Genomic DNA, 21,294 nt, shown 5'->3' with positions numbered 1-21,294 from the left:
AACAAAATCTTCAAAGCAGAGTTTTTTATATTTTGTATTACAAATTATAAGGCTGGCCCCTTTTCTTTTTTCATGTATACATTTGGTTACTTTGCCTCAAATTACTGCATAGGACTACTTTTACCATATGGCTAGTAAAACTGCAACTTTTTAACTGAATTTTTATCACCAAAGCATGAATAATACATTGAGTCTTGAAATGTCGCAGTGAACATCAATTGGTTTTACACAATGCATTCCTGTTAGTTTTAGAAGCTCAACAACCCAGGAAAGCAGCAGAGAAGACAAAACTTTGAAAAGGAAATCTAATACTAGTTTTCATTTACCCAGGAGGGATAAAATAAGTAGCAAAATAATAAGTGGAGATGAAAAACTGAGAAATCAAAATGTTTTATTTTTAAACTATAAATAGAAAAAAAAAAAAAAAGCAAAATTAGTACACTTGCCACTGGGGACAAGTGGGGGAAAAAACAGAAGGTAGCCAAAAGCAAACATGATCTGGGTTGAGAAGGGAAGGGAAATTAGAAACCTCATGAGTGTAGGAATTGAATTGAAACTGCAGTGCCAAGGTATCACACTTTGGAACCAGAGTAAAAATATAAGTTTTTAAGGGTTGTTGGGAACATTTTGGATCTTTCCTGATGGACGAATCTTGAAGTAGAAATATAGTGGCTATTGGAATTCTCGCTTTGAATGCTTTGTTAGTTATGGGAGTGCTCATCCTTCTAGAATCCTTCTCTTAGGTTTTGAGATCATATTATGATAATCCAGACACATGTTGTTCAACCCCCTTATGAAACATTGTTAATTATCTACCCAATAACTATTCTCCCATTTTTCTTGCTAACAGAACCCTAATTTTATTTTTCTGCAGATAGAATGTAGGCTATCAAAGTATTTTGATCTCAGGGATCGGCCTCAGCCCAGACCTGTGGAATTAATGATTGTCCTAAGCAGTCGCAGCAATTCTACTCTCTTTAGCGAGTGACTGGTCTAGAGTAAGCATGTGTAGTAGTTTTCTATTGCTGCTGTAACAAATTAGCACCAATTTATTTCAGTTCTGTTGGTCACTGGTTTGGGTTGGCTGGCTTGGTTTCTCAGCTTTGAGTTTCATAAGGACAGAATCAAGGTGTTCGCTGGCCTGGCTCTTACCAAGATGCTCTGGGAAGGATCTGCTTCCAAGCTTTTTCAGGTTGCTGGCAGAATCTAGTTCTTTGTGGTTGCAAGACAGAGGTCCCCATTTCCTTGCTGGCTATCAGCTGGAGGCTGCCCTAGCTCACAGAAGCCTTTCTCCAGTCCTTGCACATGGACTTTGCATAACCGTGTGCTGAATCCTTCACACCTGGAATCTCTCTGCTTGATCTCTCTTGCTCCAGCCAGAGTAAATGTTCTGCTCTTAAAAAATTGTGTGGTTGTACTGTGCCCCTAGAAAATATTTGCAGTCTTAATTATACCATTATCTGCATAGTCACAGGCTCCAAGGATTAGAGTGTGAATATCTTTGGGGACCCATTATTCTGCCTATAATGGTATGCAATCCATGTGTGATCAACGTAACAAGGTGCGGGTGTCCATCTGGAGCTTCATCTTTTGGATGAAAAGATGGAGACTCTGCTGCTTTGTTCTAGTTAGAGATCCTAGTGCAAAAGCCACCTCATAACCAGCAGACATCAAGAATGAGGATAAAAAGTTAATATACCAAGGATGGTGGAACAGGAGACTAGAAATGTATTGATGACGTTTTTGAACAGCAAAACCAAGGCCAGTGATTACTTTTGCCTGATAGCTGGTCATTTGAGGAAAAATAGCTATTTATTTAAATAATCAGATCAATTTTCCATCACTGGTAACCAAAAGCAATTCTAAATGACATGCTGATCCTAGCCTTAATTTCTAGGACTCCACTGTGGGACAGACCTCAGCTTTTCCATGCTTTAAAATGTAGTGTTAGCTAATCCAATTAAATTCATTTATACTGTAATCCTATATAATAGAAGGCTAATATGTAAATTGTCCCTTTGACCGGGAGTTCGACCAGGAGCCAGCTGGCCAACTGCCCGCAATCCCTCCTCCCCAGACAGCCCCTCCCCTCATCGGCCCGATTAGGGAGGGCTGGCCAGACCCTACCCGTGTACAAATTCGTGCACCAGGCCTCTAGTTCATAAATGTCTTCAGTGGTGGTGCTAATCTTAGCTTTACCTTGACACTGTGCTCAAGATTATAGGGTTCAGAGGTCACCAAACTAGAGCCCATGAGCCAAATCTTGCTTGCATATATATGCCAAGGGAACTAAGAAAGCTATAATTTTACATTTTTAAAGGGTTGTTAAAAAAATAAAAAAGGAAAACCAAAACAGACTACGTGACCAGAGACCATGTCTGACTACAAAGCTGAAAATGTTATCTGTTTCTTCATAGAAAAATCTTGCCAACTCTGCAATAGTTGCATAGAGGACTGAAGCAGAGACCAGGGTTTTCCTAAGAAAAGTTATTAGGTGAGCATGTAATACCTTTCAAAAATTATTATAGATCACCATGTAAAGCTTGAGGCACAGGTGAAGATACATCCTATCTTCAAATTAAATTTCTTTTCAGTTCAATATTTATTGAATTCCTATTATTACAAGACTATGGAAGACACTGGAATTAAATAATGAATCAAACAGGATCTTAATGTAACTGGAAATTGCTTCAGGGAGTCATCTTCTTTGAGAGAAAAGATAAAGACTTGTATAAAAAGAATTGCATGCAAAATTATACAAGTATCCACCTTTTCCTAAGGTCACAAAGGCAGGGCTAGACAGCAGGTTGTTGGAAACTTGGGCCTGTAACTCAGAAATGAACAACCATTTAACAGCTACTTTATGAGTGGTAATTATTACATCAATCCCTAAAGGTAAATGCTGTTTTGCAGTTTCTACTTCAGGTCATATTCTAATGCCCATATTGTTTTCACTAAACCAAACTGCCTCTTAAATGGAAGCCAGGGCTGAACAAAGAGAAGTCAGGCCTGAAAATAAAGATTAGGGAATGATTCACAAATCTCTTTAAACCTCCAGGAGGCACACAGGGAAAAGACTGTAGAATAAGAGAAAGGGTCAAACACAAAACCTGAAGCATTGCCTGCATTTAATTGTGGAAAGAGGGAGGGAAGCTAGTGAAAAACTCTGAAAACAAGTGATGAGAATGTGTGAAGAGAGTTAATGATAGGGGGGATCTATAACCTGATAGATAGAGCCCCGGAATTAATCTGAAAAGTAATCACATTATTTTAAATCTTAGAACACAATTACTTATGTGAATAGGGGGTTACGTTTTTCTTAAGTTTATTTTTCAAGGCCTGTGCAAAGCTATTGAGGAGGTGACTCAGCTGTGAATCCAGTAAGCAGAACCAATAAGCAGGGTCAGACTGACCCACCAGGAGTCAAAACATTATCTCATCAACATCATCTCATTGCCTGATGCAGTAGTCGGCAAACCGAGGCTCGTGAGCGACATGTGGCTCTTTGGCCCCATGAGCGTGGCTCTTCCACAAAATACTATGTGCAGGTGTGCACGTACAGTACAATTGAAACTTCGTGGCCCATGCGCAGAAGTCGGTTTCGGCCTGGGCAAGTCTATTTTGAAGAAGTGGCGTTAGAAGAAGTGGGGGTGTCAGTCGGTAGGGCGACGGGAGACGCGGCGCAGGCGGGCCGTGGGATACACAGCACCGGGGAGGTGCGCGCGATTCATACACGAGTTGAGTGAGCCAGTCAGTCAGCAGTCTCATGTGCAGTGGTTAGTGCTAGTCGCATCCGCAAATCACGCGCGGGTGACAAAAGTACCTACTCGAAGCATAAAGTTACCTGTATTTTTCCAACCAGCTGCAAATCCTACAGGTATTTTTGTCATCAATTTAAGAATTGTAATTATTTTGTGTTGGTGGCTTTATTATTATAAAATGAAACTTATTTTTAGGTGCCCTGTTTGACATGGCTGCAAAGAAGAAGCAAAGAAAAATGGAAGACGAAAACTGTGAATTTAAAGTTGAATGGACCGAGATTTTCGCGTTTATTCAAAACTTAAATGGCCTTCCGACCTGTCTTATTTGTCAGGAAAAATTGGCACATAACAAGAAATCAAAATTGGAGAGACACTTTACAACTAAACACGTGTCATTTAGTACTAAATATCCTGTCGGTGATGCAAGGAAGAAAGCAGTTGAGGAACTTCAGAAGAGTCGAGAAAAATCAAGTTCTGTATTTAATTACTGGATGCAATCTTCCAACAATGTTAATATTGCAAGTTTTACGGTTAGTCAAGAGATTGCTAAGAGAGGAAAACCATATACAGACGGTGAATACATAAAAAGTTGTTTTATAAATGCATCTGAAGAGCTATTTCAGGATTTTAAGAACAAAGCAGATATTCTAAAAAAAAATTAAAGAGTTACCATTGTCTGCTAAAACAGTGAAAGATAGAACAGTCAAAATGTCTTCGAATATAACCGACCAGCAAGTCGAAGATCTTAAATTGGTTTCAGCTTTATCAATAGCAGTTGACGAGTCTTGTGACATAAATGATACAGCTCAAGTTTCACTTTTTGTACGATTTATTTCATCTACAGGTCCTAAAGAAGAAATTTTAGGATTATTGCCACTCAAAGGTCAAACACGTGGAAAGGATATAGCAAATGCTGTAATTGAGTGCATTGAAAAACATCATATTCCACTCGATAAAATTTTCTCAATTTCAATAGATGGGGAGAAAAGTATGACCGGCATAAGAAACGGGTTTGTTGCAATTTTGAAAGAAAAAATTAATCACGAGCTACTTACTTACCATTGCATCATTCATCAAGAAGCGCTTTGTGCGCAGACATTTCCAGAAGAAATTTGCAAAGTTATGGAATTGGTGATTAACATTATCAACTCCATTATAGCTAAAGCTCTTAATCATCGCCAATTTAAAGAATTTTTAGTTGAAATGGAAGGTGAGTACGCAGATCTTCTGCTGCATAACAAGGTACGTTGGTTATCAAGAGGAAACGTTTTGAAATGTTTCGCTTCCTTATTAACAGAAATTAAAGCATTTCTCCTTGTGAAGGGTGTTCACTATTCAGAACTAACGAACGATCAGTGGATCCAAAATTTTATAGACGTTACGTCTCATCTAAATCAGCTTAATCGTAAACTACAGGGGAAAGAAAACACAATTTTTTCGATGTTAGAAGTTATTTCATTCGAAAACAAATTATCTTTTTGCTCAAAATTTTGAAAGAGAAACTTTGATTCACTTTCCAAGCCTGTTGAAACATTGCCAAGAAAATAATTCTGATATTGACATTTGCTATTTCAAAACAACTTTTAAATATGAGGGAAGCTTTTCTCAACAGGTTTCTGTAATTCAGAAACAGCAAAGTGACGTTAGCCTTTGTTAAAAAACCTCTTAATGCTACTGTAACAGAATTAAATTTTTCTCCCTATAATATTGACATCAGCAACTTTGAAATGCAATTGCTTTGAAATGCAAATGCAAACACATTAGTGTTTGTCAGTCATTGTCATGATTTAATTTTATGGATATTTTAAGGTAAACTGTAAGGAATTTAATTTTATCAATAAATAATATCGTTATTAAGTATATCAAGTTTTATTCAACGTACCTGTAGTTTAACTAAGACTTAAAACTTTAAGTAAAGTTTATTAAGTTAATTAGGGAACGTTGTGGAGTGAAAGAAGATGTAGTGTCGAGGATTGAGAAAGGTATGTTGAGATGGTGTGGACATATAGAGAGGATGAACGAAAGGAGATAGACGAAACAAGTATACAAGACGAGTGTGGATGGGAGAGTTGGAAGAGGTCGACCTCGGCGAATGTACCTCAATCAGATTGAGGACGTTTTTAGCAAAGGCCAGCTTAGGAGTACCCTAATTAAGTTAATAACAATGTACCTATCTATATAGTTTAAGTTTAAAAAATTTGGCTCTCAAAAGAAATTTCAATTGTTGTACTGTTGATATTTGGCTCTGTTGACTAATGAGTTTGCTGACCACTGGCCTGATGACTGAAGGACAATAGCTGAGGTCTGTTCCTAGCCTCACCCTAGCTCCTTCCCCTAAATAATCCTGTCCCCTGCACCTTGCTGGAAGACAGGATTTGATGCTTGTAAGCGCCCTGTCTCCTTGATTGGCTAGACTTCACAATAAACGCCTAATACGATTCAACCCTGCCTTCATTATTGGACACAGTCTCAGGCGCAGGGGTCCTTAAACTTTTTAAACAGGGGGCCAGTTCACTGTCTCTCAGACCGTTGGAGGGCCGGACTATAGTTTAAAAAAAAACTATGAACAAATTCCTGTGCGCACTGCGGGCCCTGCGCTGCTAAGCAGGACAGGCAGCGGCACCCTGCGGGCCGAATAAATGTCCTCAGCGGGCCACATGTGGCCCGAGGGGCCGTAGTTTGAGGACGCCTGGTAGAGGCTTCCCAGTAACTTAATTAAGAGACAGTAGTTTCAAGAACTCTAAGGATTTTGAAAGTTTTAAAAGTACCTTCAAGTAGGATGGATACAGAAATAAAATAATTGAATTTGTCCAATAGGAGATAAGGGGATATTTAATATTGTTCAATTTGGTAGACACTAGCCACATGAAGCTATTTAAATTTTTAAAATTCAAACTTCAGTTTCTTAATTGTATTCGCCATACTTGAAATGCTCAAGTGCTACATGTGCCTATGGCTACCATATTGGACAACTCATATTATAAAACATTCCCATCATCACAGGAAGTCCTACCAGAGTGTTTTTGAAAGCATCTAGTAGTGTAGGAGCAAGACCATGATGGGTGAACGTGTTCCCTCTTTGCCCTCTTCAGAAGTTTGCAAAGTCTGGTGGATCTGACCTCTCTAGTTTGCATTTGCCTCTTCACTTCTGCTATTCAGTTTTAACCTCACTGCTCTTTCCTGGACTACTGCAATGGCTGCCTATCTGCCTCCCAACTTCTGTTCTTTACTACTTCTAACCTGTTTTTCATACAAATCATTCCTCCAAACAGCAGTCTCTTTTCAGTGCCACTAATGGCACTGACTGGCCAGCCGGCCCTAACTTTTACTGGTAGTCCACTGTTGTGGGGGTGTGAATAGGGGTATTGTATCAACATACAGGGAACTATTTCCTCTCCACTCCCAAGTTTCCTTCCCTGCACTTATGTACTAGTAGCTCATAATTCAATGTAGGCACAATGATTATATTTATACCACACAAGTAACAGTAGAGCAGGATCAATGGCTAACCATCACCCTCTCCTGCGTCTTTTTATTTCAAATGTTTTTCCTTTCTGTCTGCCACTGCTGTGTCCCAGTTAATAATTTATTACTTTTCACTTTACCATTGCAACAGCCTGTTAAATGGCCTCCTTACTTTTATTTTTTTTTTAAAAATATTTTTATTGATTTCAGAGAGAAAGGGAGAGGGAGAGAGAGCTAGAAACATCAATGATGAGAGAGAATAATTGATGGGCTGCCTCCTGCACGCCCCACACTGGGGACCGAGGCACAACCAGGGCATGTGCCCGGAGCGGAATGAGCCACTCGGGCGGGGTTGGTCTCTTTACTTGTAGTCTCTCCTTCCACCTTCCACGAGAAGCTCCGGTCCTATTACTCCATTCCTTTCAGGGAGCCCCTTAGCCTACAGAGTAACGATATGCGAAGTCTTCTATAATCTGGCACAGCCCACCTTTCCTGTCCCACCTGTGTCCACATTCTTCCACACATCCTCCATCACTCTGCAGTACTCACCATTCCCCTGGCGCGTTCAAGCATCTCCTGTCCATCCGTCCCCTCCTTCCCTCCCTCCCTCACTCCCTCCCTCCCTCACTCCCTCCCTCCCTCACTCCCTCCCTCCCTCACTCCCTCCCTCATGCGATGTCATCTTTCAGACCCCAGGGCCCGAGGGACACAAACCTGCTTGACCGTGCCCATTTGGGAGCTACCCCAAATAAGCGGCTCTCCCAACCCTTACTATTTCCCCAAATAAGAATTTTCACTGTAAAGGAGAAAGATTTACTGGCCAAAGCCTCTTTGCAGAGAAAGACAAGATCGGGAGCTCAGGGAGGCGAAGGGGATTGTGGGAGCGCCCTGCGTCGCCCGCAGGCTCATGGGAAATGTAGTGCGGTCGTCTCCAGCATGGCTGCGCCCAGGTGAGGTGAGGCGCGAGTACTCGCCGCACTTTCTGGGCCAGATGGGAGGGGCGGGCGAAAGGGAGAGCACTCGTGGGGCGGGAGCCCTGCCGGAGCCGAGGCGGAGGTTTGTGGCCCTTGTTACTGGCGGGCACGATGACTGCAATCGTCGCTTTCGCTGGTCGGCCTGTGCAGGTCTTTTTCGGCCTCTCCGCGCTGGGCTGAGAACCCGGGGAGAGGAGGGCTGTCCCCAGCGTTTCCGGGTGCGGTCCCTGGGCAGTAGGTTGTACCGTTGGTGGCCCTGTCGGTGTTTGAAGGGCCTGTGTTTGTGTTTGGCGCAGACGCTCACGTGATGTCTGTGTCAGTCTTAGGTTTCCTTTGGCAACTGACGGTTGTAGCCTGGGGAATGTTAGTTCGGCGCTTCTTGGGGTTTCTGACCCGTGCCAATCCTGCAACGGAAAGACATTGCTGGAGGTCTGGTCACTCTCACAGCTGCATCTTACTGTGCTCTTTTTTTTTTTTAAATTATTGTCTAAAGTTTTACATATGTCTCCTCCCCCCATCCATTGACCCTCTCCCCCGCCCCCTCCCCCGCTTCTCCCCCCTCCCAAACCCACCCCGGGCAAGCCCCCACCGCGCCAGTGTCTCTGTCTATTGGTTATGCTAATATGCGTGCATACAAGTCCTTTGGTTGCTCTCGAACCTCCCCTCCCCTGCCATTTGTCTCTGGATCTATTCTTGTTCATCAAATTATGTTGTTCATTATATCCCACATATGAGTGAGATCATGTGATATTCATCTTTCTCTGACTGCTTATTTCCCTTAGCATAATGCTCTCCAGTTCCATCCATGCTGTTGCAAATGGTAAAAGTTCCTTCTTTTTTCATAGCGGCATAGTATTCCATTGTGTAGATGTACCACCGTTTTTTAATCCACTCATCTGCTGATGGGCACTTAGGCTGTTTTCAAATCTTAGCTATGGTGAATTGTGCTGCTATGAACATAGGGGTGCATATATCCTTTCTGATTGGTGTTTCTGGTTTTTTTTAGGGATTTAGTCCTAGAAATGGGATTACTGAGTCAAATGGGAGTTACATTTTTAACTTTTTGAGGAAACTCCATACTGTCCTCCACAGTGGCTGCACCAGTCTGCATTCCCACCAGCAGTGCACGAGGGTTCTTTTTTCTCCACATCCTCTCCAGCACTTGTCATTTGTTGATGACAGCCATTCTGACAGGTGTGAGATGGTACCTCATTGTCCCTTTGATATGCAGCTCTCAGATGATTAGTGACTTTGAGCATCCTATCTAATAAAGAGGGAATATGCTAATTGACCATCACTCCATCACAAAGATGGCTGCACCCACAACTGTGTTGGAAGCCGCCCATTGCCTTCACTAGTAGAGAGGTGTGAACAAGGAACCCGGAAGGCTGGTCAACCTTGAAGCTCTGAAAGGTCAGAGCCAACCACCCACTGTTTAGTTGAGACAATGGTAGCTAAAGCAACATCCACCTTTCAGTCTTATGTAAATTCTTGCTGATTGGCTATTATTGGAATTGCCTACCTAAAGGCTATGGGTGTATCCCATAGTCTTAATAAAAGGGATAGCAAGGCCAGAGCAGGGTGGAGTCCTTCCCCTTGAGTTGGGCTCCTGCCTGGCCCCCAATATTTCCAAATTAATATTTTCTAGTCTCTTTCATTTGCGTGCGGCCTCCTCCAGAGCCCAAACCCTGAACCTGAACCCTGAACCACACAGGGCGTGAAAGGGGTTCACTACAAGCTGAGGCCAGGTTCCTGTAAGGAGCCTTAACGAGCAATCAGAAGGGACCTGAGGCTACTCCTGCACCCGTGGGGCTTGACAGGGACCTCAGGCCTCGCCCTCCGCCCCGGTGCCAGGCCAGGGGACCTGAGGCCATGCCCCCCTGCCCAGCAGGCTTGATGGGGGATGTTGCTTCCCATCCTGGTGCTGGGCTAGGGGACCTCAGGCTGCTCCCCCCACCCCAGCGCCAGGCTGGGGGACCTGAGGCCACGCCACCCACCAGGTGGGGCTTGACAGGGGACTTCAGGCCATGCCCCCCACACGGCACCAGGCCGGGGGACCTCAGGCCGCACCCCCCGTCCCAGCACCAGGCCAGGGGACCTGAGGCTGCAACCCCCTGCCTGGCGGGGCTTGACAGGGGACCTCAGGCCATGCTCCCCACCCAGCAGGGCTTGACGGGGACCTCAAGGTGCACACCCAGTGCTGGGTCAGGGGAACTCAGGCTGCGCCTCCCGCCCAGTGCAGCTTGACGGGGGACCTGAGGCTGCACCCCCCTACCGGTGGGGCTTGATGGGGGACCTGAGGCTTTGCCCCCCTCCCGGTGGGGCTTGACGGGGGACCTCAGGCCATGCCCCCCACCCATCGGGGCTTGACAGGGGATCTCAGGCCGTGTCCCCCACCTGGCGGGGCTTGTCGGGTGACCTCAAGGTACACCCCCCTGCCCTGGCACCAGGCCAGCGGACCTCAGACTGCACCCCCCGCCTGGCGGGGCTTGACAGGGGACCTCAAGGTGCACCCCCAGTGCTGGGTTGGGGGAACTCAGGCCGTGCCCCCCACCAGGTGGGGCTTGACAGGGGACTTCAGGCCGTGCCCTCCACCTCAGCACCAGGCCAGGGGACCTCAGACTGTACACCCTGCCCCAGCACTGGGCCAGGGGACCTGTGGCTGCGCCCCCCTGTCTGACTGGGTTTGACAGGGGACCTCAAGCCATGCCCCCACCCAGCGGGGCTTGACAGGGGACCTCAAGGTGCACCCCCAGTGCTGGGTCAGGGGAACTCAGGCTGCGCCCCTCGCCCAGTGGGGCTTGACAGGGTACCTGAGTCTGCACCCCCCTGCCGGTGGGGCTTGTTGGGGGACCTGAGGCTGTGCCCTCCCTCCCGGTGCTGGGCCAGGGGACCTGAGGCTGCATCCCCCCGCCTGGTGGGGCTTGATGGGGGACCTCAGACCATGGCCCCCACCCAGCGGGGCTTGATGGGGGACCTTGAGGCACCCCCCCCCCATCCCGGTCTGGCCTGGGGGACCTCAGGCCACACGCCCCGTCCTGGCGCCAGGCCAGGGGACCTGAGGCTATGCCCCTTGCCCGGCAGGGCTTGACAAGGGTGGGACTGGCTGGGTCTAAATCTAGCCCAATGGGGGAGGCAGCCAGGTCTGGGTCTCATGTAATTTTGAGGTGCATGTGGGTGGGCGGAGACTTGACTCTGGGTCCCGTGGTATGCCCCAGACTCTGACAGGAGGAAGGTTTTCATATACATTTTACTAACTTTCTTTCAACTCTGACACTTCTATTATAGAGAAAGGGCAAATAGCAATATTAAATTATTTCCTCTAATTAATCCCCTTTTAATGTGCACGAATTTCGTGCACCAGGCCACTAGTGTTTTCATATGTCTCTTGGCCTTCTGTATGTCCACTTTTGAAAGTGTCTATTTAGGTCCTTTGCCCATTTTTTTTACTTGATCGTTTTTCTTCCTTTTGTTAAGTTGTATGAGTTCTCTGTAAATTTTGGAGATTAAACCTTATTTGAAATATCATTGGCAAATATGCTCTCCCATGCAGTGGGCTTTCTTGTTGTTTTGTTGATGGTTTCTTTTGCTGTGCAGAAGCTTTTTATTTTGATGTAGTCCCATTTGTTTATTTTCTCCTTGGTCTCCATTGCCTTAGGAGCTGTGTCGGTAAAGATATTGCTATGACATATGCTATTTTGCTGCCTATGGAGTCTTGTAGGATTTTTATGGTTTCCCATACATTTAAGTCCTTTAGCCATTTTGAGTTTGTTTTTGTTTATGGTGTAAGTTGGTGATCTAGTTTCATTTTTTCGCATGTATCTGACCAAATTTCCCAGCACCATTTATTGAAGAGACTGTTTTGACTTCATTGTATGCTCTTGCCTCCTTTGTCAAATACTAATTGAGTATAATGGCTTGGATCGATTTCTGGGTTCTTTGTTCTGTTCCATTGCTCTATATGTCTGTTCTTGTGCCAGTACCAGGCTGTTTTGAGAACCGTGCCTTGGAAATATAGCTTGATATCTGGTATTGTGATCCCTCCAACTTTGTTCTTCTTTCTCAGGATTGCTGTGGCTATTCGGGGTCTTTTTTTAAATTCCAGATGAATTTTTGGAGAGTTTGTTCTAGATCTTTGAAATATGCTGTTGGTATTTTAATGGGGATTGCATTGAATCTGTAGATTGCTTTGGGTAGTATGGACATTTTAATGATGTTGCTTCTACCAATCCATGAACATGGTATGTTCTTCCATTTGTTTATGTCTTCCTCTATCTCTTTTTTCAGTGTCCTGTAGTTTTCTGAGTACAGGTCTTTTACCTCCTTAGTTAAGTTTATTCCTAGGTATCTTAATTTTTTTGGTGCAGTGGTAAATGGGATTGTTTTTTTCGTTTCTCTCTCTGTGAGTTCATTATTGGTGTATAAAAAGGCCATAGATTTCTGGGTGTTAATTTTGTATCCTGCTACATTGCCAAATTCATTTATTAGGTCTAGTAGTTTTTTGATGGAGTCTTTAGGGTTTTCTATGTATAGTATCATGTCGTCTGCGAATAAAGACAGTTTTACTTCTTCTTTTCCAGTGTGGATGCCTTTTATTTCTTCTTGTCTGATCGCTATGGCTAGCACTTCCAGTATATTGAATAGGAGTGGTGAGAGTGGGCATCCCTGTCTTGTTCCTGTTCTTAGGGGAAACAAGTTTAGTTTTTGCCCATTGAGTATGCTGTTGGCTGTAGGTTTGTCATATAAGGCTTTTATTATGTTGAGGTATGATCCCTCTATTCCAGCGGTGGGCAAACTTTTTGACTCGAGGGCCACAATGGGTTCTTAAACTGGACCGGAGGGCCAGAACAAAAGCATGGATGGAGTATTTGTGTGAACTAATATAAATTCAAAGTAAAGGAGCGGAGGGGAGAGCAAGAGAACCGGATAGAACAGCCGGATCCGGCCCGCTGGCCGTAGTTTGCCCACGGCTGCTCTATTCCCACTTTGTTGAGAGTTTTTAATCAAGAAAGGTGTTGGATTTTGTCAAATGCTTTTTCTGCATCGATTGATATGATTATGTGATTTTTGTCTCAATTTGTTTGTGTGATGTATCATATTTATTGACTTGCGAATATTGTACCATCCTTGCATCCCCAGAATAAATCCCACTTGGTCGGGTGTATGATCTTTCTAATGTAATGCTGAATCCGATTTGCTAGAATTTTGTTGAGGATTTTGGCATCTATGTTCAAGAGGGATATTGGCCTGTATTCTCTTTTTTTGTGGTGTTTTTATCTGGTTTTGGGATTAGGGTGATGCTGGCTTCATAGAAAGAGCTTGGAAGTGTGCCTTCCTCTTGAATTTTTTGGAATAGTCTGAGGAGGATAGGTTTTAGTTCTTCTTTGAATGCTTGGTAGAACTCCCCTGTAAAGCTGTCTGGACCAGGGCTTTTGTTTGCTGGAAGATTTTTGATCACTGCTTCAATTTCTTCAGTAGTTATCGGCCTATTCAGGTTTTTTTATTCTTCCTGAGTGAGTTTTGGGAACTTGTATTTTTCTAAGAATATGTCCATTTCGTCTAGGTTGTCCATTTTGTTGGAGTAGAGTTGTTCATAGTATTTTTTCATAATCCTTCGTATTTCTGTGGGATCGGTTGTTACTTCACCTCTTTCATTTCTGATTTTGTTTATTTGGGTCCTCTCTTCCTGTGCTCTTACTTGAGTAATCCGAGACCATTGGGCCAGTGATTTCAGTTCTGCTATATGCCAGGCATGCAAGTCTGTGCCCTCAAGTAGATGTCAGCCTTAGGGATGAGTGCAGCACACAAACAGGTAAAATTATGCCATGGTGTGACAAGGGATGCACACCAAGTATTAGTGAAAACATTAACCAAACCCAAAATTCTGAAGAAGTGGTCTAGGAGGTAAGATGGCAGGGTTAGTAAGTTTAATAAGTTTAGGTTTACTCAACAAATCTTCATTAGGTGCTAGATCCTGTTCTTGGTGCTAAGTACTACAAGGTGAAAAACCCAGACAGAATTTCTACTTTCATAGAGCTAACTTTGTAATCAATTAAAGAAATAAGATGGAGAATAAACAAATTAATGAAGGCATAAAAATATAGCATAGGTGTTCAAAGAATTAAAATGGGGTGATATGAAAAGTATGGGGTCAGTTATTTTTTCTAATTTTAAATTTTAAAGAATTTTAATAGGTAATACAATTTGAATAGCCACTAAATTAAAAAGTTACAGCCCTAGCCAGTTTGGCTCAGTGGATAGAGTGTCAGCCTGCGGATTGAAGGGTCCCAGGTTCGATTCCAGTCAAGGGCAAATGCCCAAGTTGTGGGTTCAAACCCCAATAGGGGGCATGCAGGAGGCAGCTGATCATTGATTCTTTCTCATCACTGATGTTTCTATCTCTCTCTCCCCCTATCCCTTCCTCTCTGAAATCAATAAAAATATATTAAAAAATATATAAATAAATTAAAAAGTTACAAAAGAGGAGAGCTCTCTTTCATTGCCATGCCGTTCTACCCATTTCCCCTTCCTGGAGGCAACCTGTATCACTAATTACTTGTATGTCCTAGAGATTTATATGTAAACCCTGTATTTCTTTGCTATACTTCATAATCAGGCCTCATTTGATAGGAATTTTAGTTCTTTCTAATCTTTGCTATTAATTAAGTATAATTTATATATAAGCACAGGAACATTTGTTTACAGTGCTTGTTCATTATAGGTATTCTATTATTTAAGAATGGTATGGACACACATACTACTATTAGCATACTACTATTACACATACTACTATTGCCCTATTACCATTTATTAGGGCAATATCCAATTGGATATATTGGGGTTTAACTTACTATCAGAGCATGTATGGTCTCTAAACTTTTGTTATCCTCCAGGGAGTGTGCGTAGGCTGAACATGATTAGACTTGACTCTCATGGCTAGTATTCCAACAAAGTGACCTCACTTCTGTAACATCCCATAGCACTCCTATAACATGGCAAGGAGCATCCAAGCCTTTGTGCAGTAGTGGAAATTCCTTGGCCAGGGAAGTGGCCTTGTTAGAAAGGGAGCACCTCTAAACCTCAACAACTGGTAGCAGCCTATTCCTTGTTGAGGTGACAGGCCTGCTGGGCCAGTCCATTGCCAGGTCACTGGAATGGGGAACAAATGAGCATCCAGAGCTATCTGGCTTTGTTTCTTCACATGTGATAGCAACATTGCATGACTGAGTAAGGAGAAGGGAAAGGGAATGATAGAAATGTGATTATGAAGCTCCCTCTGCTGGTGCTGGACTCTTAATGTCAGACTTTTAAAAATATATGCAACATCTTTCTCATTTCTTCCACTTTGCAGTTTTGCTCATGTGAAAAAATTCTCAGCTCATTTATCCCCTGTTCTCCACTGTGTACCGCAAAGATGCCATTCCAAAGGTGATGACCTTGGAATGGAATGACAGTAAGATAGTTCCTTTGAAGGTCCTCGCCTTTTCTTTTCTTCTTAAATTATTCTAACCTGGTTCTTCTGGAAATTGACAGTGATTTAATAATAGACTTATTTAATCCTTGTAACAAAGTTATAAGATAGTGTCAAAAATTAACACAGCCAGACATTAGTGACAGTGAAAACATTTTATGTAGTAACTACTGACAGTAGGGTTGTTTTAAAGGGAGGATGGGGTTGGGATAGAAAGGGGTGCTCAATAGAGTCAGACAAGTGAAAATACACAAAAGGTTGGTCAGTGCACATGCATCTAGGCCAGCTTTGTTTGCTACTTGCAGTTATCTGGTTTGGATTCTGTCTTGCCACAGAGACTGGGAGACAGGCCCTATCTCTCCTAATGATTACATTTCAAAGCAATGGCTCTCAGAGATACATAGTCACAATTGTAAGCCCTTTTTATAGTAAGTGCTCTAAGAAAGGGAGGTCAGGGGCCTATAGTCAGGTGTTGCTAGAGTAAATAGTAAAATGTCCAGGCAGCATTTTGAGTTTTCTCAGGCATTTAAATGTGTCATCCTAGGGACATGGCTTTATGCTGCTAGAAACCACACTACAGTTTGGTGAAATTTTTTAGTCCAGGATTTGGATGGAGTTATGTGCCAAGAATAGGCGCTATTCCTATTTTATATGTGAAGAAACCTAAGCACAGAAATAAATAATTAACTCACACAGGGTCAGCTTAAGTGATAGAGCTGAAATTTGAACCTAGAACCTAGACCCCTAAACACTGTCTCATAGCACTGGGTGCTGGGGAAACAGACAAAAATATACAATTTAATCCCTGTTTCAAGAGCTCATAGTTCAATGGAAGGGGACAAATATTAGAATAAACCATTATAATTAGTATAATGTTAAAAATATTGATTTAGCTATCATCCCCTTCCTGTCTAATGATGACTCCTAAAACTTTCTAACCTCATTCCCTCTCCTTTTTAAAAAATTTATCTTTATTATTGAAACCCTCTCCTTTTTATTTTTAGAGAGAGGAAGGGGAGAGAGGGAGAGAAACATCAATGTTGCCTCCCACACATGCCCGACCAGGGATTGAACCCACAGTTTGGGTCTATGCTTTGACTGGAAATGGAACTCGCCACCTTTTGGTATACAGTACAGTGCACCAACGAACTGAGCTGCATTGGCCAGCATGTCCTCCTTTTAACACTACATAGCTTACAAAATACCACTGATAACTTTATATGTCCCTTTCACATCACATTCCTCTCTTCCCTCCCAGAAAAACTTATTTCCTGAACTTTGTGTTAATCATTTTCTTGCCTTTATTTGCATTTTGCTATGTATTTCTAAACAATATATGCCTTACTTTTGGATTTTGAACTGTATGTAAATGGAATCATACTGTATATTCTTCTTTGAAATCTTTGTTTTGTTTCTCCTTTTTTCTTTCCTAACATTATGTTTGTGAAATTTGTTTATGGAACATTTTACCTAGAACTTCGTAAGTAAAGGGATACATTACCTATAGTGAAAAAGCTTACTTAACAGAGGTAGAGTATTGGGATGTTTTGTAGAATCCCAAGACATGCTATTAGATGTTCTTGCTTCTTTGTAAGCTTCTTAAGTATTTCTTTATTGTCCATGTACCTGTTTATTCTCACTTCTGTTGGTTGGTAAAAGGTCAAGTAAGAATTTAAAAGAATTGTCACATAGAACTATTTATAAACTATAGAATATATGAATAATATCTTTATAACTATCCCTTTAGGACTCTTAAAGTTGACTTTTTTTCTTTTTTTTCAGTATTGCCATGGATAGCAACCATCAAAGTAATGGCAAACTCAGTAAAACTGAGAAGAAGTTCTTAAGGAAACAGATTAAAGCCAGGCATACTTTGCTGAGACATGAAGGCATTGAAACAGTATCCTATGCCACTCAGGTGACCTAAAACTATTATCATCATTTGAATGTAAACGTATTGTTATGTTAACGTGCTAGAGTAATATTTGCTAAAAATTGCTCAGAGAAGAGGGCTGTTATTGTTCAGTCATGTATTACATCTGTATTAAATATACTTGCTAACTTTCTATTTTTGGACATAGCCTTAGTGTAGTTTGAATCTCCATTGATTGTGTTGGTTGAACTAGAGGAAATTGTGGGTATATATTAACTGTACAATTATATATAGTTTATATAGCATACTTACATTCATTATTTTATTTAATTCCCTAAAAAAACCCTTATGAAATAGATGAGAAAACAAAGGTTTCAAGTGGTTGTGATATGTCCATTCATATTTTGGTAGCTGAACCTAAAGCTAGATTTTTTTGTAGTCTTCTTTCTTAACTTCATTTGTATTATAAAGTATTTTGATTATATGCTATAAGACATTTTTTATTTATTAGATTTTATTTACAACACCTTTTCATTATCTTATGGCAATAATTATATATATGGGACTGTGAGACTTCCTGGCCTATGAATTAGGAAAAACCTTACTTTGATTCTTAGATTCTCCACTTATTTGGACATGAGCAGCATCCTTTGATCTTAGCTTTCATCATTTGTAAGGACATAGCATTGCATACTTTTTTATCCCACTGGATTGTTAGTCAGTACTTATTAGTCATTGAAGTACCATATGGATAGGAAGTATTCTTATGATATAAGAGTAGGAAGGAAGCTTAGCCATCATTTAACTGAGGGCTAAAGACAAATAATTGAGAAGGTGAAGCTGGGATTAAAATGTAGGTCTCTTGACTCTCAGACCAATACTCTTCCCTTATATCACGAATATGCTATCTTCTGTGCTGCACCATAGTTTAGGAATGACTACTCTGTTGAGGGAGATTGAAATTTAGCAGGGAAAGACCCTTATTTAGATTTTGTTACATATTAATGACTTCAGAGAATTTAAATCAAATACCTTTAAAAAGATTGGGATAGATCATATATCAGGGTTAATATGTCTGCATACACTTCATGCCAAGAGCCACAGAGGCTGTGCAACATTTGGAAAATTATACCCTTTTCTCATTTCTTCCCAAGTGTAATTTGCTTTCTTTTCCTTGCATGGAACACAAAGAGAAGTGGTAAGAAAAGAAATGGGATCCCTCTGAAGCATGTTTTTTGTTTGGGTCTCCCTTTTCATTTGGATCTCTAGAAGTTTTATTCTTACCTTTGTGTCTTCCAAAGTGCCATCTTATTTAGGCTTGATATTTTTCTCCACAATAATTTTAAGGAAAAGGAATAAAATTATAGATGGACCTCTAATTATATATTATCTATCCCTGGGAGAACAAATGCTCTTTTCACCAGGTGTTATAAATATGGGTGCTTTGTGCAAATCTATAGCCACTGTGAGATTTTTCTAGAGTAGTGATCCTCAAATTGTCAGAATTGAAGATAACTTTAAAAAATTTTTCGAATTCTCTACTTCATATCATTGGGAAAATTGCTTAGCTGGAAATTATAAATAAAACAATTATTACATTTAATTATATTGTATAACTCACATGTAATAGGAAATAAATTCCTCCCTTCCATCCCCCACTGAACTTAGCATTTTGAGGACCACTAATATTCTTCAAGTCACACCTCACATCTTCCTCAGTTCCTCAGTGGACCCTGGCCATTTATAAAACCTTTGCAGTTCCTTAGATTTGAGAATATGGAAATGTTTTTATAACTATGGCTGCATATAACCAAACTGGAGGCCCAGCGCACGATTGAAATCACGCGAGGAGGCGCCCGCCTTCTGCCTCCCGCCGCTGCGAGGAGTGCTAAGGATGTCCGACTGCCAGCTTAGGCTCACTCACTGAGGGCTCCCAGACTGCGAGAGGGCGCAGGCCAGGCTGAGGGACCCCGCCCGCCGAGGGCACGAATTTCGTGCACCGGGCCTCTAGTTTTATTATATGTTTTTTAAAAACAAGGTTCTAGATAGCCCCATTTTGTGTATATGAAACTAGTACATTATGTTCCAATCTCCAGTTTAGTATAAATCAGACATTGGCAAACTACTATTCTCTGGCTTGTGAGGCAAGAGTGAGTTTTACATTTTTAAAGGTTGTTAAATAAAAATAAGACTATGTGACAGAGTCTTGTATGACCTGTGGAGCCTAAAATATTTACTATCTGACCATTTTCAGAAGTTTGCCAATATCTGCTATAAGTGATGAGACTGATGAAAGTATGCCATCAGTGGTTTACTTTCATTATGCTATAAAATTTTTAGGAGTCATGAATCAAAGATCTTAACACTATGTAGAATGTTTTTAAGTACAAAGACTAGAATCATCAGAATTCCTTGAATAAAATTGTGTGCAGGACTGTAAATGACAGGAGTCAGCATGAAACTTAAAAAGAAAAAAAATTTACAAAATGAATGAATTACTCAGGCACAGAGGAAAAAAAATTTTCCTATTTTATATTTAAGGAATCTGTAATTGGTTTTCTGAGTCATTGTCTTTACTTTTAGTTTTTAGTAAACACTGTATGGTGGTGATACCAAAAGTGAATTCTGAAAACGGACAGAAATAAGTTTGAGGCCCAGCTCCTCCTAAACACTACCTTCACCTAATACTGTATTTCTCATCTTCAGTTTCTTCCTTGATGAAGTGAGGCTAATATTATCCACTTTATAGAATTGTTGTGAAGATTATGTTAATGAGGATTAAGTAGGTAAAAGCATGTAGCCAGTGTCTGGAAAAAAGCAAGTATCAGTAACTCCTTGTTCCTTCTCCTTTCTCCCTTTTCTTTCTCTTTCATTATGTTTAATTATATTTATGAACAGTAAAAGTTATATTTTAATTTGTATGTAGGTTATTAAGAAATGAATATTTTACTGAAATGACTATTTCAAAATCAATATTATTTACAACATAGGAATAATTTTTAATTCCCAAATACTGTATTTAGTAAATTGATTTACATTGAAATTAGAAAACGAAATAACAACTATAAGGAGACCCTTTTTTCTTTCATAATTACACCTTTGTAGAAATGTTATTTAAAAATAATCTTATTTAAAAAGATATTTTAAAAAGAAACAGGTTGATATCAACTGTTCATGTTAACTTTCTTTTTGTTTTTTTAAGATCCTGGTTGTTGCCAATGGTGGTTTGGGTAATGGTGTGAGTAGGAACCAACTGCTTCCGGAATTAGAGAAACTCGGACAGGTGGATGCTCTCTTAATGCCACCTAATAAGCCCTACTCATTTGTAACGTACAAAACTATAGAGGAATCCAAGAAAGCCTATGTTACCCTCAATGGACAAAAAATAGTGGATGATTTAGGACAAAAGATCATTCTGTACTTGAATTTTGTGGAAAAAGGTATTATCATACAGGTATATTTTTCAAACTAGTTCTTGCTTTTGTTTGAGTTTACTTTTCACATCGAAGTTGGGATTTTAATTTGTACAGACAATCTGACTTGTTTATAGAGGGGCATATTGTAGATATTATGAGAAAAACTTGTTTCTTTTTTTTTTTACTTTCAATAATTTTTTTCAGTTATGGTTGATGTACAATATTATATTAGTTTCAGGTTATATAAATGTCTAATCACAACCCAGTGATTAGACATTTATATAACTTACTAAGTGATCGCCCTAATAAATCTGGTACCCATCTGATACCATAC

The 21,294-nt window shown here is 41.1% G+C and overlaps 1 protein-coding gene across 1 annotated transcript in view; it reads left to right on the top strand.

Moving 5' to 3' along the window:
- The first annotated feature begins 8,132 nt into the window (after positions 1 to 8,132).
- Positions 8,133 to 21,294, top strand: part of ALKBH8 (alkB homolog 8, tRNA methyltransferase) — a 67,166-nt gene continuing 54,004 nt past the window's right edge. The window contains exons 1-3 of the mRNA XM_080688469.1: positions 8,133 to 8,176; positions 17,454 to 17,589; positions 20,747 to 20,984. Of these exons, the coding sequence (XP_080544595.1) occupies positions 8,163 to 8,176; positions 17,454 to 17,589; positions 20,747 to 20,984 (388 nt within the window). The 5' untranslated portion in view covers positions 8,133 to 8,162. The remainder of the gene's footprint in view (positions 8,177 to 17,453; positions 17,590 to 20,746; positions 20,985 to 21,294) is intronic.

This window comes from Plecotus auritus (genome assembly GCF_963455305.1).
Source record: "Plecotus auritus genome assembly, chromosome: 9".
NCBI lineage: Eukaryota > Metazoa > Chordata > Mammalia > Chiroptera > Vespertilionidae > Plecotus > Plecotus auritus.
Note: the sequence above shows the minus strand (reverse complement) of the source record. Positions and strands in the feature narration are given on the sequence as shown.